We start from the raw sequence: 17,133 nt of genomic DNA, 5'->3' as shown, positions 1-17,133 counted from the left end.
AGCTGTCAGCACAGGGCCCAACGTGGGGCACAAACTCACAAACCCTGAACTCATGACCTGAGCCGAAGTCGGACACTCAACCGACTGAGCCCCCTGGCGCCCCTGGATCATTCTGCCGTTATGTGAAGATCGAAGTCGGGTAGTATGAGCCTCCCTGCATTATTCTTTTTCTTTTCTTCTTCTTTTTTTTTTAAACGTTCATTTATTTATTTTGAGAGAGAGAGAGAACGATTTGGGGAATGGGCAGAGGGAGGTGGAGAGAGCGAATCCCAAGCAGGCTCCGTGCTCATTGCTTAGCATAGAGCCTGACATGGGCCTCGGTGTCACGACTGTGACATGACCTGAGCCAAACTCGAGAGTCGGATTCTCAACCGACTGAGCCACCAGGCGCCCCTGCATTGTTCTTTTTCAAAATTGTTTTGTCCACCCCGGTTCCTCTGCCTTTTTAGGCGTGTTTTAGCGTGATCTTGGTGACATGGACCAAAAAATCCTCTTGGGATTTTGAGTGGGTTCACGTTGATACATAAATCAGTTTAAGGAGAATAGACAACAATCTAGAATCTTCTAGTTATCCTGCAGCTAACTTTCCAGCATAGCTCTTTGTTTATCTAGGTCTTTGATTTCTAATGTCAATGAAAGAAAATCTTGTATTCATTTAATTTTTATTTATTGATTTTTAAGGAAAATAGACCACAATCTAGAATCTTCTAGTTGACCTGCAGCTAACTTTCCAGAATAGCTCTCCGTTTATCTAGGTCTTTGATTTCTAATGTGGATGAAAGAAAAACTTGTATTTATTTAATTTTTATTTATTTATTTTTATTTTAGAGAGAGAGTGGGTATGTGCAAGTGGGGAGAGGGGCAAGGAGAGAATCCCAAGCAAGCTCCACACTCAGTGCAGAGCCTGACGTGGGGCTCGATCTCATGGCCCTGGGATCATGGCCTGAGCTGAAATCAAGAGTTGGACGCTCAACTGACTGAGCCAACAGATGCCCCTTTATATTTTTAATACACAGCTCCTTCATGTGTTTGGTTAGATTTACTCCTGTTTCGTTTTTTATTGTTATTTAAGTGGTACTCCTTTTTAACGGACAGGTGTTATCTTGTGGGAGCAGTTTTAGGGCCGCAGGGCTCCCGCGTGCCCCGCTCCGTGCGGCTCCCCACTAGTCCCGCTGTGTCAGTGGAGTGTGTTACAGCTGGCGAGAGCCGCCGCCCTCGACTGAAGCCTGGAATTTATGTCAGGGTCACTCCTTGTGCCCCACAGTCCTGTGGCTTCTGACAGATCCCTGATGTCACATATCTGTCGTTAAAATATCATTTTGATTAGTGCTGCTGCCCTAAAAACTCCGAGCTCTACCTATTCATGCCTCCCGCTTTCCCTCTGAACCCTTGATCTTTTACCGGCTCCCTGGCCCTGCCTTTCCCAGAAGGCCACTCGGCTGGGATGACCCAGGGGGCGGCCTCTCCAGACTGGCTTCCTTCACGCAGTAACCTGGATCGAAGGTGCCTCCGCGTCGTTCTTGGCTTCGCGGCTCCCTTCTTTCCGGGGCTGAGTAAAACCCCACCGCCCGGATGGAGCCCGGTCGTCCATCAGCCACCGAAGGGCGTCCGGTTGCTGCCCGGGTTCGGTAATCACGGATAAGGCCGCTGCAAACATCCGCGTGCAGGTCTGTGAGCACGCACGTTCTCACATCTTGGAACGTGACTGCAGGACCGCACGGCGAGACCGTGCTCGGTTTTGTAAGACACCAGGGTCCCTCTCGGAGCGGCCGCGGCATCCTGCGTCCCCTCTGCTCCCCGTCCCGCCAGCACCCGGCGGTGACGTGCTGTGGGCCGTGGCCCTTCTGACAGGCGGCGGTGGCCTCTCCTTGCTGTCTCGCTCCCCGTTTCCCTGACGGCACACGACGTGGAGCACGTTCCCGTGCGCGCCTGCCCTCCCACACGCGTTCTCCCCCGGCTTCTGCTCAGATCTCCTGCCTGGTGTTTAACTGGGTTGTTTGCTTTCTTGTTGACCTTATGAGGTTTCTCGAGCATTTTGGACACGAGTCCTTAGCGGATGTGTGTTTTTGAGTATTTTCTCCTAGTCTGTGGCTTGTGTTTTCATTCCCTTAACTGTATGTAATTTTGACTCCTTTTTTTTTTTTTTTAATATTTATTTTTGAGAGAGAGAGCGCGCGCGTGCGAGGGAGGAGGCAGAGAGAGAGGGAGATACAGAATCTGAAGCAGGCTCCAGGCTCTGAGCTGTCAGCACAGAGCCTGACGCGGGGTTTGACCCCACAAACTGCAAGATCATGACCTGAGCCGAAGTTGGATGCTTACCCGACTGAGCCACCCAGGTGCCCCTATGATCATCTCTGTGACCGTTAAATGTTACTAAAAACGTGACATAACAAGCCAGAGTATTCTATTACGTAGATATTTCTAAATTATTTTTTTTTAATTTTTTTTTTAACGTTTATTTATTTTTGAGACAGGGAGAGACAGAGCATGAACAGGGGAGGGTCAGAGAGAGGGAGACACAGAATATGAAGCAGGCTCCAGGCTCCGAGCTGTCAGCACAGAGCCCGACGCGGGGCTAGAACTCACGGACCGCGAGATCATGACCTGAGCCGACGTCAGCCGCCCAACCGACTGAGCCACCCAGGCGCCCCTTACGTAGATATTTCTAAATTGATTCAAGCAATTTCTTGCTGCTAGCTGGATTAAAAATTTGTTGAAACACTGCAGAGAACATTCTAGTACAGGTATCTCTGACACCTCTCATTGCTTCCTTTGGATATATTTTAAGAGATAGATTCATGGGGCCTAGAAGTGTCCATCGATTTCTGGTGACAGTTCTCCAAAAAGGTTTTGTTCACTTACTCACTTAGTTGACAGATGTTTATTGAACACCAGCTACGTGGCAGGTGCTGTTCTAGGTACCGGGCCGGATCTGGGAGCACATCAGGAAGCCCAGGACTTCCCCGCTGTGCCGCCCTGGGTGTGCGCGCTGCCCTTCACCCAACTGCATGAGGCAGCAGGGCCACGGCTGGTCAGGGCCCCAGGTCGGCTCTGCGTCCTTACTGACTTACGTTCTTTCTGGGATGCTTCAGTGTGTGCTCAGGCAACTGACGAGATCCTGGAAAGGGGTGTGTAAATCAGAATTTTACAATCAAGTACATCCCCCGATGAGGTTAAATCTTTTTCTTACTCAAAAACCATATTCTTTGACCATAACCCAATAAAGTTGTTTTACGGTCATTAATAAAGCGCTAACCAGGAGAAAACGGAGGAAGCCAGCCTCCGCATACGCTTGGAAACCAGTAATGAGCGTTTGTGTAATTTGTGAAAGAAGATTGTCATAGTAAAAAATTACAAGATATTTAGAATTAAGTGACATTTAAAGCATCCCAGTTGGTCTTTTTTTTTTTTTTTTAAACGTTTATTCATTTTTGAGACAGAGAGAGACAGAGCATGAACGGGGGAGGGGCAGAGAGAGAGGGAGACACAGAACCGGAAGCAGGCTCCAGGCTCCGAGCCATCGGCCCAGAGCCCGATGCGGGGCTCGAACTCACGGACGGTGAGATCATGACCTGCCTGAGCTGAAGTCGGACGCTTAACCGACTGAGCCACCCAGGCGCCCCCTAGTTGGTCTTTAGAGGGAAAATTATTGCTTCACTGGACACTAAGATTAGGAATTACTGAACCATGTGTCTCCGACTCCTACAGCACCAGAGCAAATCCTCACAGACTGGGGGGCCGCGAGCAGCAGGAATTTTCTGCCCCACGGCTGGGAGGCCGGGAGCCCAAGCTCAGAGCTGCAGCGGGCACTTCCTCCTGGTGGTCCCGACACGGGTCCGTCCCGGCCTCACGTTGCTCTCAGCCCCTGATGTGCAGACACGTCACCCGGCCTCTGCCTCTGTCTTCACGGTGAGATCTGCCCTGAGCCGTGTGTCCAAATCCTCCTCCTGTTACGAGGACACCAAGGCCTCATTTTCACCTGTGTCTGCAAAGGTCCTGTTTCCAAATAGAGCTGCCCTCTGAATTTTCGAGGGAGCCTATGGAAGCCGCTACGGTGTGAGGCCTGGGAGGTTGGAAAGAGGGTGAGTGACAGAGCCACACGGTGGAAATAACAAGGATAAAGCAGAAGTTAATGAAACGGAAATGGAGGAGGTGACGGCAGACGGTAAAGGAGGTGACTCTGGGGATGAATAAAATGGACAGCTGGGAAGGTGGCTGCACAAAGAAGGGACCATGTAAACGGGAATATGCCACAGGTCCGGAGAGGGCACCTGGGGAGGTGGGGGGCTGAGCTCCCAATGACCCACGGTGTCTCCTGGGTTCGGCCTGTCTCATCCGGGCCGGCTCAGAAGGCACCTCCTCCAGGAAGCCCTCCCGGCCTCTTCCTTCCCAGGGGTGGCCTAGGAGCCCCCTTGCCTGCACAGCCCTTGTGTCTAGTCCTTCATGGCTCAGCCGGTTTCTCTGTCAGACTTGGACCCGTCTTTCCTATTAGATCGAAACCTTCCGTGACAAACCGTGCCTTTTTCTCTGTATGAGGGCTGGTATTCAGAAAGTGCTCAATAAATGGTTGAAACTGCACCTTTCTCTCCTCTCTTTGCCACTGAAGGTCGAGCGCCCCTGGACATGCCCCTTGCACTCTCCGGGCCTCGGTTTCCTTGCCTTGTAGGTGGGGATGGCTGGCCTCGGGGCTTGCCTTGTGCTCTGAGATGCTGCAGCCCTGGGAGGGGGCTTGTGGTTGGTCCAGGGGTGGCACCATGGACCCCTGTCCTGGACGCCGCAGGTCCCCAAGTAGCACGGCTCTCCCTCGGTCGGAGGGGACAGGGAGGCAAGGGACAGTCCCCCTGGGGGGAGGTCCAGAAACGCCAACTTGGCCACCGCTGGGGAAGCGGCCCCTCCTCCTGCGGGGTGTTCAGGACCAGCGTGGGCAATCAGGCTGGTGTGGACCGCTGCCCCAGAAGGCCTCTCAAAAGGACCGGCAGGCTGCATCCTCAGCCAGAGAGGGGGAGTATGGGGTGGAGGGGACGACTCCATCTGTGCCGGGTCCCAGGCACGTGGGCTTCTCAGCAGCGTATACTGAGTTCCAGAAAGTCTCCCGACATCCCGCCTCCCGACATTCAGAAGAGAATGTCCTCTTCTGAGGCCGCAAGGCCGCATTTTGCCCCTCGTGCCGGAAAATCGTGGTCAGAAGACAGTGAACGTCATATGCGGTCTGGGGAGAACGTGGCCCCGGGGCAGAGCAAGGACGGTCCCTGGGGCGGCATTAGGCATTTCTGGGGAAGGTTCTGGCCGCAGAGCTTTCTGGAATCGCCGTTCCCACACTGTTGTGAAGATTCCTCTGACCTCCTGCCCTTGACCATCCTGCAACCCAGACAGTTCATCTGCGTGAGAGCAGGAGACAGGAAGGGGGCTCTGGAAAACCAGAGGCTTTCCTGGAATCCCGAGGAGGAGGGGAAGGGGTGCCGTCCAGAAATAACGGCCCCGTTTCCGCCCAGCACCTCCCCGAGTGCCTTGCATTTGGAAGCCCCCGGATCCATGGAAAGCGGCTGGTGCCAGGACAGCAATGCCCACGGCCCCATGGAAGGGGGGGCCCCGACAGTGCTTCCCTTGAGAAGGTGGCCTCTGGCCAGTCTCTTGCGTGCAACCCCGCCCTTTCCGCTTGGACCCCCCTCGCCGCACCCGAGCCTCTCAAGGGGGCCGCGGGGCCGCCGAGACGCACCCGGAGCCTGGGCCCTGAAGGGCGCGTCGCTGGACCCGGCCCCACGTCAGCCCCTGAGCTCTGTGGCCAGGGGCTGGGGTGGCCGAGTGGTGCTTTGTGGTCCCGACGGCTCATGTAGCTTGAGGACATGGGGCTCTATGTTTTTTAAAGGTCATCTTTTAGGAGGTACATACTAAAAGGTCTAAAACGAAATTCATGGGGCGCCTGGGTGGCTCCATCGGTTGAGCGTCCGACTTCAGGTCAGGTCACGATCGCACGGTCCGTGAGTTCGAGCCCCGCGTCGGGCTCCGTGCTGACGGCTCAGAGCCTGGAGCCTGCTTGGGATTCTGTGTCTTCCTCTCTCTCTGCCCCTCCCCCCTCACGCTCTGTCTCACTCTGTTTCTCAAAAATAAATGTCAAAGATTTTTTTTAATCTTTTTTTTTTTTAATTTTTAATATTTATTTATTTTTGAGACAGGGAGAGAGACAGAGCATGAATGGGGGAAGGTCAGGGAGAGAGGGAGACACAGAATCCAAAGCAGGCTCCAGGCTCCGAGCCATCAGCCCAGAGCCCGACGCGGGGCTGGAACTCACGGACCGCGAGATCGTGACCTGAGCCGAAGTCGGACGCTTAACCGACGGAGCCACCCAGGCGCCCCCCAAAAAAGAAAAGTTTTCAATGAAATTCATAACATCCGGGATTTGCTTCAATTTCCCGTGTGTCAGAGGAGTCTTGTGTGTGTTTTGTATACACGTATGTGTTACACGTGCAGAGCTGTGTACGTATGTGTGTATATGTCGTGTATGGGTGTGTGTGCGTGTACGTTGTATGCGTGTGTTATCGTAGGTGCGCGTACCTTGTATACACGTGTTATAGGTGTGTGCGCACCGTATACATGTCCTAGGCACACGTGCACTATACGTGTGCTACGTATCTGAATGTACTGTATACGTGTGTTACGTGTGCCTGTGTGTATTATACGTGTGCATCTTGTATGTGTCTGCCATATGCGTGTTCTACGTATTGTGTATGTATCATGTGTATGATGTGCACACATCGGGTGTTACGTGTGCATGCATGTATACGTGTGTGTTGCACGCATGGACACGTGTTCGTGTTACATGTGTGCGTGTGTGCGTGTGGAGTGAGTGGAGGTGAGCTGAAGTAGGTGTGCCCTGTTTTGGTGATTGTTGAAGATGTGTGATGGGATTTTGGTGATCGTCTGTCACTCCCTCTGCTACCCTACGGACTTGAGGGTTTCCACACTGGGACGTGAAAAGGGGCGGTGGTAGGAAGGGAGGAGCTCACCTCTGCACACCTGTCTGAGTTGGGGGGTGGGGTGCCGCGCCCCAGGGTGTGGCTCCCTACGGACCCGGTGGCCCTTGCTCCCCAGGGTGTGACTCCCCACGAACCCGTTGGGCCCCCCTGTCTGCCTGGAGCCTCCCTCCTTGGATCCGGGGGCCTGTTCCCTGCACACCCTCCGTGTGGCTTGCTGTGGCTGAGTGCCAGGCAGCTTGCTGTCCTGTTTTCCAGAGACCCGTGGAGGCATATGCCCTGTGGTCCTCACTGTGCGGACTCGCCTCCACTCAGGCTTTAATTTTACCATCATTTAGGGGAGGGGGGAGGGAGGATGCGTACCACCCATCTGCCAACCCTTTCTTTTGGAAGTTTTATAAAGATACTTTATTTTTTATTTTATTTTTATTTTTGTTTTTAACGTTTATTTTTGAGACAGAGACAGAACATGAACGGGGGAGGGTCAGAGAGAGGGAGACACAGAGTCTGAAACAGGCTCCAGGCTCTGAGCTGTCAGCACAGAGCCCGACGCGGGGCTCGAACTCACGGACCGCGGGATCATGACCTGAGCCGAAGTCGGCCGCTTAACCGACTAAGCCACCCAGGCGCCCCTAAAGATACTTTTAAATAGCTGCGTGAGGTCGCTTTCAACAGTCCTTGATGGAGGCCCAGAGAGGTGAAGGGATTCACTCAGGATCGCACAGTGCACTCCGGAAGGAGCCTTCCCAGCTCACTGTCCTGCCCACTGGGCACACGTACCTTCCAGGCTCTCCTGACTGCTGGTGCTCTGCCCGCCCGTTCGTCTTCTCTCTGTCTCGTTCCCTCCTCCCTGCAAGGGGCAGGATCGCACGGGGGGAGCCGGGGCCTCTGCTTCTGCTCTGAGCTCAGGCTGCAGCAGGTCATGGGGCACAGGGGGCAACTCGTGCGTGGAGAGCTACAGTGCCTTTAAAGGCCTTGAAATTCCCCGCAAGGAGCCTGGTTTGTGGGCCTCACCGGAGGGGAAATAAGGGAGCAGCCGCGGGCCCGCGAACACTGGTCTTGGGCCCAGGCGGTGGCCGCAGGCGGGCGTGTCCTGTGGTCCACGCCACCAGCGTCCCCCACCCGGGGCACAAGTGCCACGTAACGTCCCACAAAGCTGACGTGCGCCGTGTCGAACTTTCGCTTGGCTCTGTATTCTTTGCTTGTTTTTAGTGGAAGAAATAAACTTGTTTGAGGGAAAAGCAAAACCCCGACAACAGCACCTGGCATGCGACAGGCGGCCCTCCTACGAGGAATAATGGCAGAACTGTGTTGGTTTTGGGAGGACGATAGCTTCTTGACTTTCTTTTTTCTGTGGGTTCCCAGTCGGAATACCACACCTCCCGTTTGAACTTCAGAGTCCCGTCTGGGGTCTTTTAAAACGTCGTCTTTAGAAAGTACAAGCCCTCTGGGGGAAGAACACTTCCAGAAGTCATTTACACTGTAGTATGAATTAGGATAGTTTCAGGGTTCCCTCGGGGTTCACGGGCTGCCTGGGAAGCAGGGAGGGGTGCTTTGGAACGTGGGGCAGCGGGAACCCCTGAGGAACCGTGGGTGGGACTCAGTTTCCTTCCTAACTTCATGTTTTTGCTGGGTCGCTGCCTGGTAAAGTCGGATTAATTGTTGTGCTGGGTTGACCCGGGAGGTTGCTGGGTGTGGGTGTTCTGGGGAAGGTGGCCCTCGCCGATGAGGGGACGGGGGCCTTGTCCTAGGTAGGTGGGGAGACAGGTGAGGGCCTGCTTGCCTTGGATCCCCACCTCACTCTGTGCTGCCCCACCGGTCTTGACACTGATTTGGGGATGTGGGGATGTGGTGGCTGCTTGGCAGTGTGCGGTGCGTGTTCCTTTACACTTTTGGAATTCTGTGCCCTCTGCACGCACTCACGATTTGTAAACCATTTAAATAATGAAGGGAGGGAAGAAAACAAAACAGATTTCCTTTCCTTTTACGTGTCCGCCCGCCATTTCTTGCGTGTCTGCCCGCGTGGGATGCGGGGGTACAGGGGTGAGCGGAGCGGACGTGCCCCCCGCCCCCGGGGCCCGGCCATCAGGGCCGTGTGGGTGGGGGAGGGGGACTTGGAGGTGGCCTGGGAGCGGGGGGCTCTTCCCAGCCTGGAGAGGCCGTCAGAGGGGAGCCCTGGAAGGTGCTGAAGGAGCAGGCTCGGGAGGGGGGACAGGCCCAAGTGTGAGCCCGCCCGCTGTCTTCCCCACAGGAGGAAACCAGACAGATTCTGACGCAGCAGAAGTCAGACTCCCACGACGAGGAGGTCTCCCCGACCCCGCCGAACCCGGTGGTGAAAGCCCGCCGTCGCCGAGGGGGTGTGAGTGCCGAGGTGTATACGGAGGAGGACGCCGTGTCCTACGTGAGGAAGGTGGGCCCGCCCCCCCCCACCGGCCCGGGCCCACAGGGTCCCGGCTTCTGGCCACGCTCCCTTCTGGTCGGGGAGGGGCCGGTGTGATGGCAACGTCATGGTCAGGGTCACGGGCATGCCCGTGGGCTCTCCTGTGGGGTTTCCTGACCCACGTGTTCCAGGGAGGGACGGGACAGCAGCTCACGGGGTGTGGGCGGAGGGGCCCGAATCCCGATCCCGTGGTCCCTGTCCTCCTAGACTTCCTTCTGCCCTGGAGGCTGGCGCCTGGCCTCGGAGCCGCCGGGTGGGAATTCCCTCCTCCATGTTGCTGTTCCTCAGTGTCCCTCCCTTGGGGACGGCGGCCAGCAGGTGTGCCTGAGTCAGGACGTGCTCTGGAGCGCGAGGACACGTGGTGTCCCTGTGCCTGTCGGTGTGCCCGGCCCCCTGCCCGGCGCCCCCTGCCCACCCCCCGTCTGCCCTTAGACGTGGGCTCTGTCGTTTCCATCTTGTGTGTTTCTAGCCTCAGTTTTACTTTCTTTTCTTGGTATTTTTAGTTTCGGACCTTTTAGAAAATCTAATCAAGCAAACACACACAACGCAGCTTATTGTCTCTGTGAGCCTGCGTAGCTGGGGCAAAGACGCTCGCTCACGGTCTGGAGGCTGGACGTCCGGGAGCAGGTGCTGGCTGGCTCTTGGTGGGAGCCGCTCGGCCTCCTGTGTCCTCGGGCATCTGGGGAAGGGGGAGTGGGCTCTCGGGGTCTCTTGCCAGGAGGGCGCTGATCTCTCCGGGCCACCTCCAGACAGCACGCACTGGTGCCTGGGCTTCAATACACGGGTTTTGGGGGCAGCTGGGTCCCGGGCCCTCTGAGCACCTTCACGCTGCCGAGCGGCCATCCCCACCATCTGCCTCCAGAACGTTCCGTCCCCCTGCACTGAGACTCTGGCCCCGTTACATGCTGACCTCAGCACTTAGTGCTTTCACCATCAGGGATGAGAAACCACCGAAAGTGTCGTTTAAAACCCCCAGGGCACTTCACTTCTGTGGTCTTCCCCCCCACCCCCAGAACCCCCTACCACCTCGAGAAGATCCCAGACAAACCCAGGTGGATGGACATTCTGCAAAGTAACTGGCCAGCACCCCTCAGACCCGTCCAGGTCATCAAACCAAGGGCGCCCTAAGCAACTGTCCAGAGCGGGGGGCTCAGGGTGCAGTCACTGAATGTGACCTGGGTGAGGCCCAGGGACAGGGTGAGCGGCTGGGGTGAAACTGAGGACGTGTTGCCAGCATGCACCGTGGCTGGTTCCGTGGCTGGCTCCGTGGCTGGTTCCGTGGCTGTGGTGTGTTCCCGAGTAAGGTCAGGTGCCAGCAGTGGGGCCAAGTGGCTGCAGGGTACGGGCACTGCCTTTGGCAACTTTTCCGTAAGTCTGAACTATTCTAAATTTTTTTTTAAATGTTTTATTTATTTTTGAGACAGAGAGAGACAGAGCATGAGCAGGGGAGGGGCAGAGAGAGAGGGAGACACAGGATCCGAAGCAGGCTCCAGGCTCTGAGCCGTCAGCCCAGAGCCCGACGCGGGGCTCGAACCCACAGACCGCGAGATCACGACCTGAGCCGAAGTCGGACGCTTAACCGACCGAGCCGCCCAGGCGCCCCAAGTCTGAACTATTCTGAAATAAAAGGCTTATTTTTAAAGAGTAAATCTCTAGGGCTTGAGTCCCGTCTCTCACAGTCCCTGGGTGAAGATCCACGGTATTAAATGTAATGCGCACATATGCCGGGGCCTAATGCCACCCCCCCAGCCTGGCAGAGCTTTCTGGCAGCTGAGCTCCAAGAGGGGGTCACGTTACGGCCCAAATAGCCCTCCCACCGGTGTCTTTTATTTTGAGGGAGAAATCTTGGCGTTTGAGACGCTTCTAATGTGAGATGCAGGCACTTTGTGCTGTTCGTTGGGTGATGGAGCTCTTGGGCACGTGCTTACTGGGAGCTCTGAGCAGGCAGGTCTGCTGTGGCGGACGCTTCCCCGCGCCCGGTTACTGGCAGGGGCTGAGCCCCCCTTACTAGGCCCCCATAGCCATGCCGAGGGTCCTGAGCCCCCCCCCTTACTAGGCACCCCCCCATCACCACACCCAGTTATCAGCAGGGTCCTGAGCCCCCAGCCCTTATAAGGCCCGCCCATCATCGGGCTCAGTTATCGGCAGAGCCTCCCTTACAAGGCCCGCCCATCACCGCCTCGGAGGGTGAAGGTCAGCCTTGGGTGTGGCTCCAAACTTGGCTCAAGCTGTGTTTTTTTTTTTCAGTCTTCAAATATTTACGCAAGTGTTTTATTACCTTAAAAACAAAGCCACTGAAATAAAACAGAAGAACTGATAATCCAGGGGACTGGAAGTCTTGTAGCATCCTCTAGGGGTCCCTAAGGCCCGCCAGGGCCAGTCCACCAAGGCCCCAAGTCCCCCAGGTTCTTAGGCCACCTCTCAGAGCACCGTGCTTTCTCGTCTGCCCTTTCTTTCGTCATGTTGGTTCCAGCTGCTTACAGCGATGGTGACATACACATCCCATTCCGGGATCACACTCCGGGCTGTCTGTCTTTGCGGTCCTCCAGCGGTAACACGCCCAAGGTCGGACGGTTCTGTGTCCGGCCACGTCATGGTTTCTCAGGGTCCCGCAGGTGCTGGGAGGGGCCGGGCCCCGAGCCCTGACCCTCAGGGGTGCCCGGAAGTCTGACTTCCGCTGGCTTCCCCTGCAGGTTATTCCCAAGGACTACAAGACCATGACGGCACTCGCCAAGGCCATCTCCAAGAACGTGCTGTTTGCTCACCTGGACGACAATGAGAGAAGGTAGGAACCTGGGAGGGGCAGGGCTGGGATTGACACCCCTCCAGGGAGGCCTTGCTGGTCACCACCAGCCCTGAACCCCGGGGACCCGGTCACAGGGCACACTTTTGGAAGCATGTGCTCACAGAACACGGGCGGCTTCCAGAAATAATGTGCTCTGTGCGCCTGCTGTCCTTCTGCATACCAGGTTGGGATCTGCGGGTTCCATGTGACTTTGTCGTCAAGAGACACTGTGGGTCTCCTCGCTCTGACCACTGGGGGCCTAGTCTTCCAGCAACTTCTACAAGGATCTGCCTTGTTGGGCTGAGCTCACTGCCCGGTGGGGAGATGGGACTGGCAGGCAGGGCTCGGGGGTCCAGGAAGGTGACTGACCAGGTGCTGATGTCAGTCACATGGTCTAGAAGGGCCGCAGGAATGGCCGTGGGTGGGGCCTGTCCAGGGACGGGCACCCGGCAGCTGTGACGGGCTGGGTGCCATGCTTGGGAATGAAGGTCCTGCACATAGTTGGGAAAATCGGACTGGGAGCGTTTTGGGGTGATCCTTGAGGGTTTACTTGAAGTGTGCGCTCTAATTCCATGTTGTCACAAAATGGGATCACATTCTACGAGTTTGTCATGCTTACGAGGTCACGGACATCCCTCTTTGTCAGTAAAGACTTTTTCGGGGCTCACTGTATGGATTTCTGTGGAGTTGCTGTAACTTCCTTACTTCTCTGTGTCTGTTTCTTCCTTCGAGCTAAGCTCCTCAGGGTGGATGAAAGGCTGTGCAGTGTTTTAATTCTCTTTTTTTTCCATTTTTGGTGAATTATGTTTCTTGGTTCGGTCACCTAGTGTTCTGATGACAGTCCTATACAGAATCTAAACAACACGCAAACCCACAAAATAAGAAGAGAAAGTCTTCTCGCAGCCTCATTCTGTGACGCTCGTGGGTCCTTCCGCGTGAGCGTCTGGGACGGTTAACATCTGCTGAGCGCCGCCCCGTGCGGGGAGAGAGAGGGTCTTTGGGAGGCTTGCGGTTCTCGGATGCCATCGTGCCCCGGCGGACAGGAAGGAGCGGTGTTTACGCAGGATGGGCCCCCCACAGAGGAGCTGGGCCAGAGAGACGGGGCGTAGGGTCTCCGTAGGTGCCGGTGCGTTTTCCAGGGCTTTTGGCAACACGGCACAGGCTGCTCACCCAGGAAGGCTGCAGGGAAGGCCTGCCCACACCTTGGGCGCTCCCGGAGTCTCCGAGGCGAGGCCTGGCTGGCGCCGTGTTCCGGGAGTGTCTCGGGGGCATTTGAGATGTCCACCCGTCAGAAGCACATGGGGGCGTGACGGGCAGGGCGGGAGGCCAGTTCTCCACGTGGGCCCCCCAGCTGGGCTCACGCCCCAGGAGGGTTTTGACACGGAGAGGTGGTCCGGGATTCACCCTCCACAGGCCCTAAATGCAGGCTTGTGTCCTTGCAAGAGGGGAGCATGGGGGGGATTGCTCCGAAGAGAAGCCCTGTGACTGCTGCTGCTGCTGCTGCTGCTTCTGGGCTCCTGGCCTCCAGAACTGGAGACAGTCCCCTGTTCTCAGCCTTCGTGGAGGTGTCCACCTGGCAGGTAGGTCCTCGGTCACCAGGTGGGACCAGATGACTCGGAGTTGTAGCTTTATTAACTTGAATGTAAACATCAAAAACTCAGTCCAGATTTAAACCCGGGCTCTGACTGGATGGTGCGTTCACACGGGTCGAAATTCAGAAGGTGCCAGGGGTCCAGAGTGAAAGGTGAGCCGTCTGGAGATGGCCCCAGGACCCTGGCTCGTCTCTGTGGACAGACTCCGCACCCTCAGGCAGGAGGTCAGATGCTCCCCACAGCGGCCACACAGACCACCGTCCATTCTTTTTTTTAAAAAAAAATTTTTTTTAACGTTTATTTATTTTTGAGACAGAGAGAGAGAGAGAGAGAGAGAGCATGAACGGGGGAGGGGCAGAGAGACAGGGAGACAGAGAATCGGAAGCAAGCTCCAGGCTCTGAGCTGTCAGCCCAGAGCCTGATGCGGGGCTCGAACTCACGGACCGCGAGATGGTGACCTGAGCCGAAGTCGGACGCTTAACCGACTGAGACACCCAGGTGCCCCCACCGTCCATTCTTTACCCGGTTTCAGTCTTTAGGGAAGGGATGGACCGTGCCTGGCTCCATCGGGGTCCTGGCACTCTGCGGCCAACTCGGGGGGAGGAGGCGCTGCTCTGGGTAGAGGAGACGCTGTGGGCACGCAGCTGCCGGGCGGTGCGGGGCGGACCTCGATGCCGGAGCCCGGCCGGCGTGTGCACCTGACCTGTATGCTGCAGCCGCTGGCCCCGTCGTCACCGGGTCGGGCCCGTCCCCGAGTGTGGGGCGGGAGTTCCGGGGCGCCGTGATTTGGGCTGTCCCCCAAAACCCAGCTCACACGGAAGGTTGGTTTTGTTCTCTGGGCCTCGGTGTCCCGGTCTGGTCCGCGTGAAGCCCCTGTGGGAACTGCCGCGGTGGCGGTGACGGTCACCCCCAGGAGCTTCTCCTTGCTCGTGTGTTTCCGGACGCAAGAGCAGTGCAGGCCTGGCGCCTGCGTGAGCGGTGGTGGGTGGGGTTGAGGGCGTGGCATGCGTGAGCTTTGGGTTCTCACAGGTCCGCGCCTGAGCGGTGGTGGGTGGGGCTGAGGGTGGTGGGTGGGGCTGAGGGCGTGGCATGCGTGAGCTTTGGGTTCTCACAGGTCCGCGCCTGAGGGGTGGTGGGTGGGGCTGAGGGTGGTGGGTGGGGCTGAGGGCGTGGCATCCCCGGGCCGCGTGAGGGTGACAGCAGGAGGTAACCGTGTGAGCGGGCCCTGGCTGACTTCATCTGAGCGGGGGCACCCAGCTGTCACCCGTCGTTCGGCCCCTGATCTGATAAAGTTGACGGTGAAAGCGGCGAACAGACGGAGGTCACCCCGAGTTTGTGTGTCCGGCTCCACGGAGGTCAGGGCGCGATTGCAGAGCGTGTGCTGGGCTGTGCGCAGGTGCTGGGGGCGGCGGAGCAGAGGACGAGGTCCTGCCTCACGGGGCTGGCCTCCCCGGAAGTGTCCATCAAGGGAACGCAGACGCCCGCAAATTTGGAGGCTGTGCTGGGACGGTCGTCCGGGGAGGCCCCAACGTGTAGCATGGGGTGACTGTCCCCAGGTAGGGCGCAGCCGGGTGGAGGTTGGGGGCAGGAAAGCTCGGTTGTGGCGGCCCAGACCGGCCGGCCCCCCCTGTGCTCCGGACACTCCCGTGCTGGTGTCACAGGGCACAGAGGGGTGCTTGGTGTGTGGCCGGAATCTCGGGACTGTCCCAGGACTCACGGGATCGTCCCCTCCCAGGGATCCTCCCAGAACACTCGCCTGGCCTGGCCTGGCCGCGGGGACGCCGCCTGAGGCAGGGAGGCTGCAGACGGGCTCCCGGGAGGCCGAGGCGCGGTCTCGTCAACGGCACCCACCCGACCTCCCCCCAGCGCGGGTTCACAGACAGACCCCCGGAACAGTCACACCGCGTCTGCCCTCTTGTGTCGGCTCGCACCCTCGGGGTGCCCCGGGTCAGTCCTCATTTCTTTCTGAGGGTGGGGGGTCTCCCCGTTGCAGGGGGGGCCACCATGTGTTTATCCGCTTCTCCGCTGACAGACGCTGGGGCTGCTCCCACCTCTTGGTTGTCGGGCAAAATGCTCCCGTGAACACGGGCGTCTGGGTCTTTTGGTTGCAAACCCAGAGGTGGCTCGCGGGGCAGATAGTCCTTCCCCGTGTAGCTTTGTGAGGAACCCCACACTCAGCTTCCCTTCTGGCCCCACGGAGCTTCAAGTCCCCCCTTCTGTGGAGCCCGGGTGCCCCTTGGGGGGCAGTCGTGTTCGAGCCACGCCCTCCACACCCTTTGGTGGCCCCTTCCCAGCTCCCAGGCACTGGCTGGCCGGGGGCCGGTGTGGCCCGAGGACGCGTTGATCCAAGTGGTGTCTCTGGCCACGTGCGTCCAGGAAGTGTCTGTGCCGGGGTCCTGTGCCCTTGGCCCTGACTTTCCAGACTCGTGCAGCTCCTACCGCCTCGGACTTTTCCAGATCTGGGAGCCAGGTGGACAAAAGTGCAGGAAGCAGATGGTTGGATTGAAAATTCCTCTTTGCGAGGCTGGCTTAGGAAGAGAGCTTTCTGTCAGGGGGTGTGTCTGTGGTTCAGATCTTTGTTTTGCCCTCAGGAAAACTCACTTTCCATATTGAAACCCTGGGGGGGGCTCCTCTTTCTGGCCTCTGAAGGAACAGGCTGACGGTTCAGGAAGTGGCCTCCGGGGGAGCTGGCGGCCAGAGACTCGTCTCTTGACCTTTCCCTTGATGTCCCCTGTGTGACACGCAAATACTTTGCTTTTTCCAGTTCAGGAGAAGGCGGGCTCAGCAGCTTGGGCTGTGGTTTGGGGCCCATTCTTTCCAGATGCACGTCTCGACTCAGAGGCTGCCTCCCGCGTGAATCCCCAGGAGTGAATCCGCTGGGGGCGAGCGCACCTTTGTGCTGAAAGACCCGCCCCCAGCTCAGGTGTGAGACCAGTAACCCTGTGGTCACGGGCTGGGTGGTTTTGCCCTTGTCGGTTAACGACGGCATCTGTCCTTCAGTCTGTGTGCAGATACTTGTGCCTGCGAAGAGGTGAGCACTTTGTTCAAAATCTTTTCTTGAAAAGAAGGTGATGCAACATAGCCAAGGGGGAAGGGTCCTAACCCCCAAACCGCCACCTGTCTCCTAGGAGGGAGCGTCCGTCGAAGGCTCTCTCTGGGCCCCTGCCTCGGGTACCCCCTCCGTGCATAAAAAGGGGGTGTCTTTTGACCAAGGCCCCACACTTGTCACAGCAGAGCCAGGACTCCTGAGTCTTGGGGGCTCCGAGGCCATGCTCCCCCTCCCTCACTCCTCTGACGACAGGCCACATACACCTGCAGGAGGAAGGAACCCTGGAGGGTGGGTGA

The 17,133-nt window shown here is 57.4% G+C and overlaps 1 protein-coding gene across 2 annotated transcripts in view; it reads left to right on the top strand.

The window, feature by feature from the left end:
• PRKAR1B (protein kinase cAMP-dependent type I regulatory subunit beta) overlaps positions 1-17,133 on the top strand; it is a 103,102-nt gene that overhangs the window by 8,753 nt on the left and 77,216 nt on the right. For both annotated transcript variants that reach the window (XM_081791626.1, XM_081791625.1), the window contains exons 3-4: positions 9,223-9,381; positions 12,105-12,196. In XM_081791626.1, the coding sequence (XP_081647752.1) occupies positions 9,223-9,381; positions 12,105-12,196 (251 nt within the window). The remainder of the gene's footprint in view (positions 1-9,222; positions 9,382-12,104; positions 12,197-17,133) is intronic.

The sequence above is a fragment of the Panthera onca genome, chromosome E3 (genome assembly GCF_046562875.1).
Source record: "Panthera onca isolate mPanOnc1 chromosome E3, mPanOnc1 haplotype 2, whole genome shotgun sequence".
NCBI classification, from domain to species: Eukaryota; Metazoa; Chordata; class Mammalia; order Carnivora; family Felidae; genus Panthera; species Panthera onca.
Note: the sequence above shows the minus strand (reverse complement) of the source record. Positions and strands in the feature narration are given on the sequence as shown.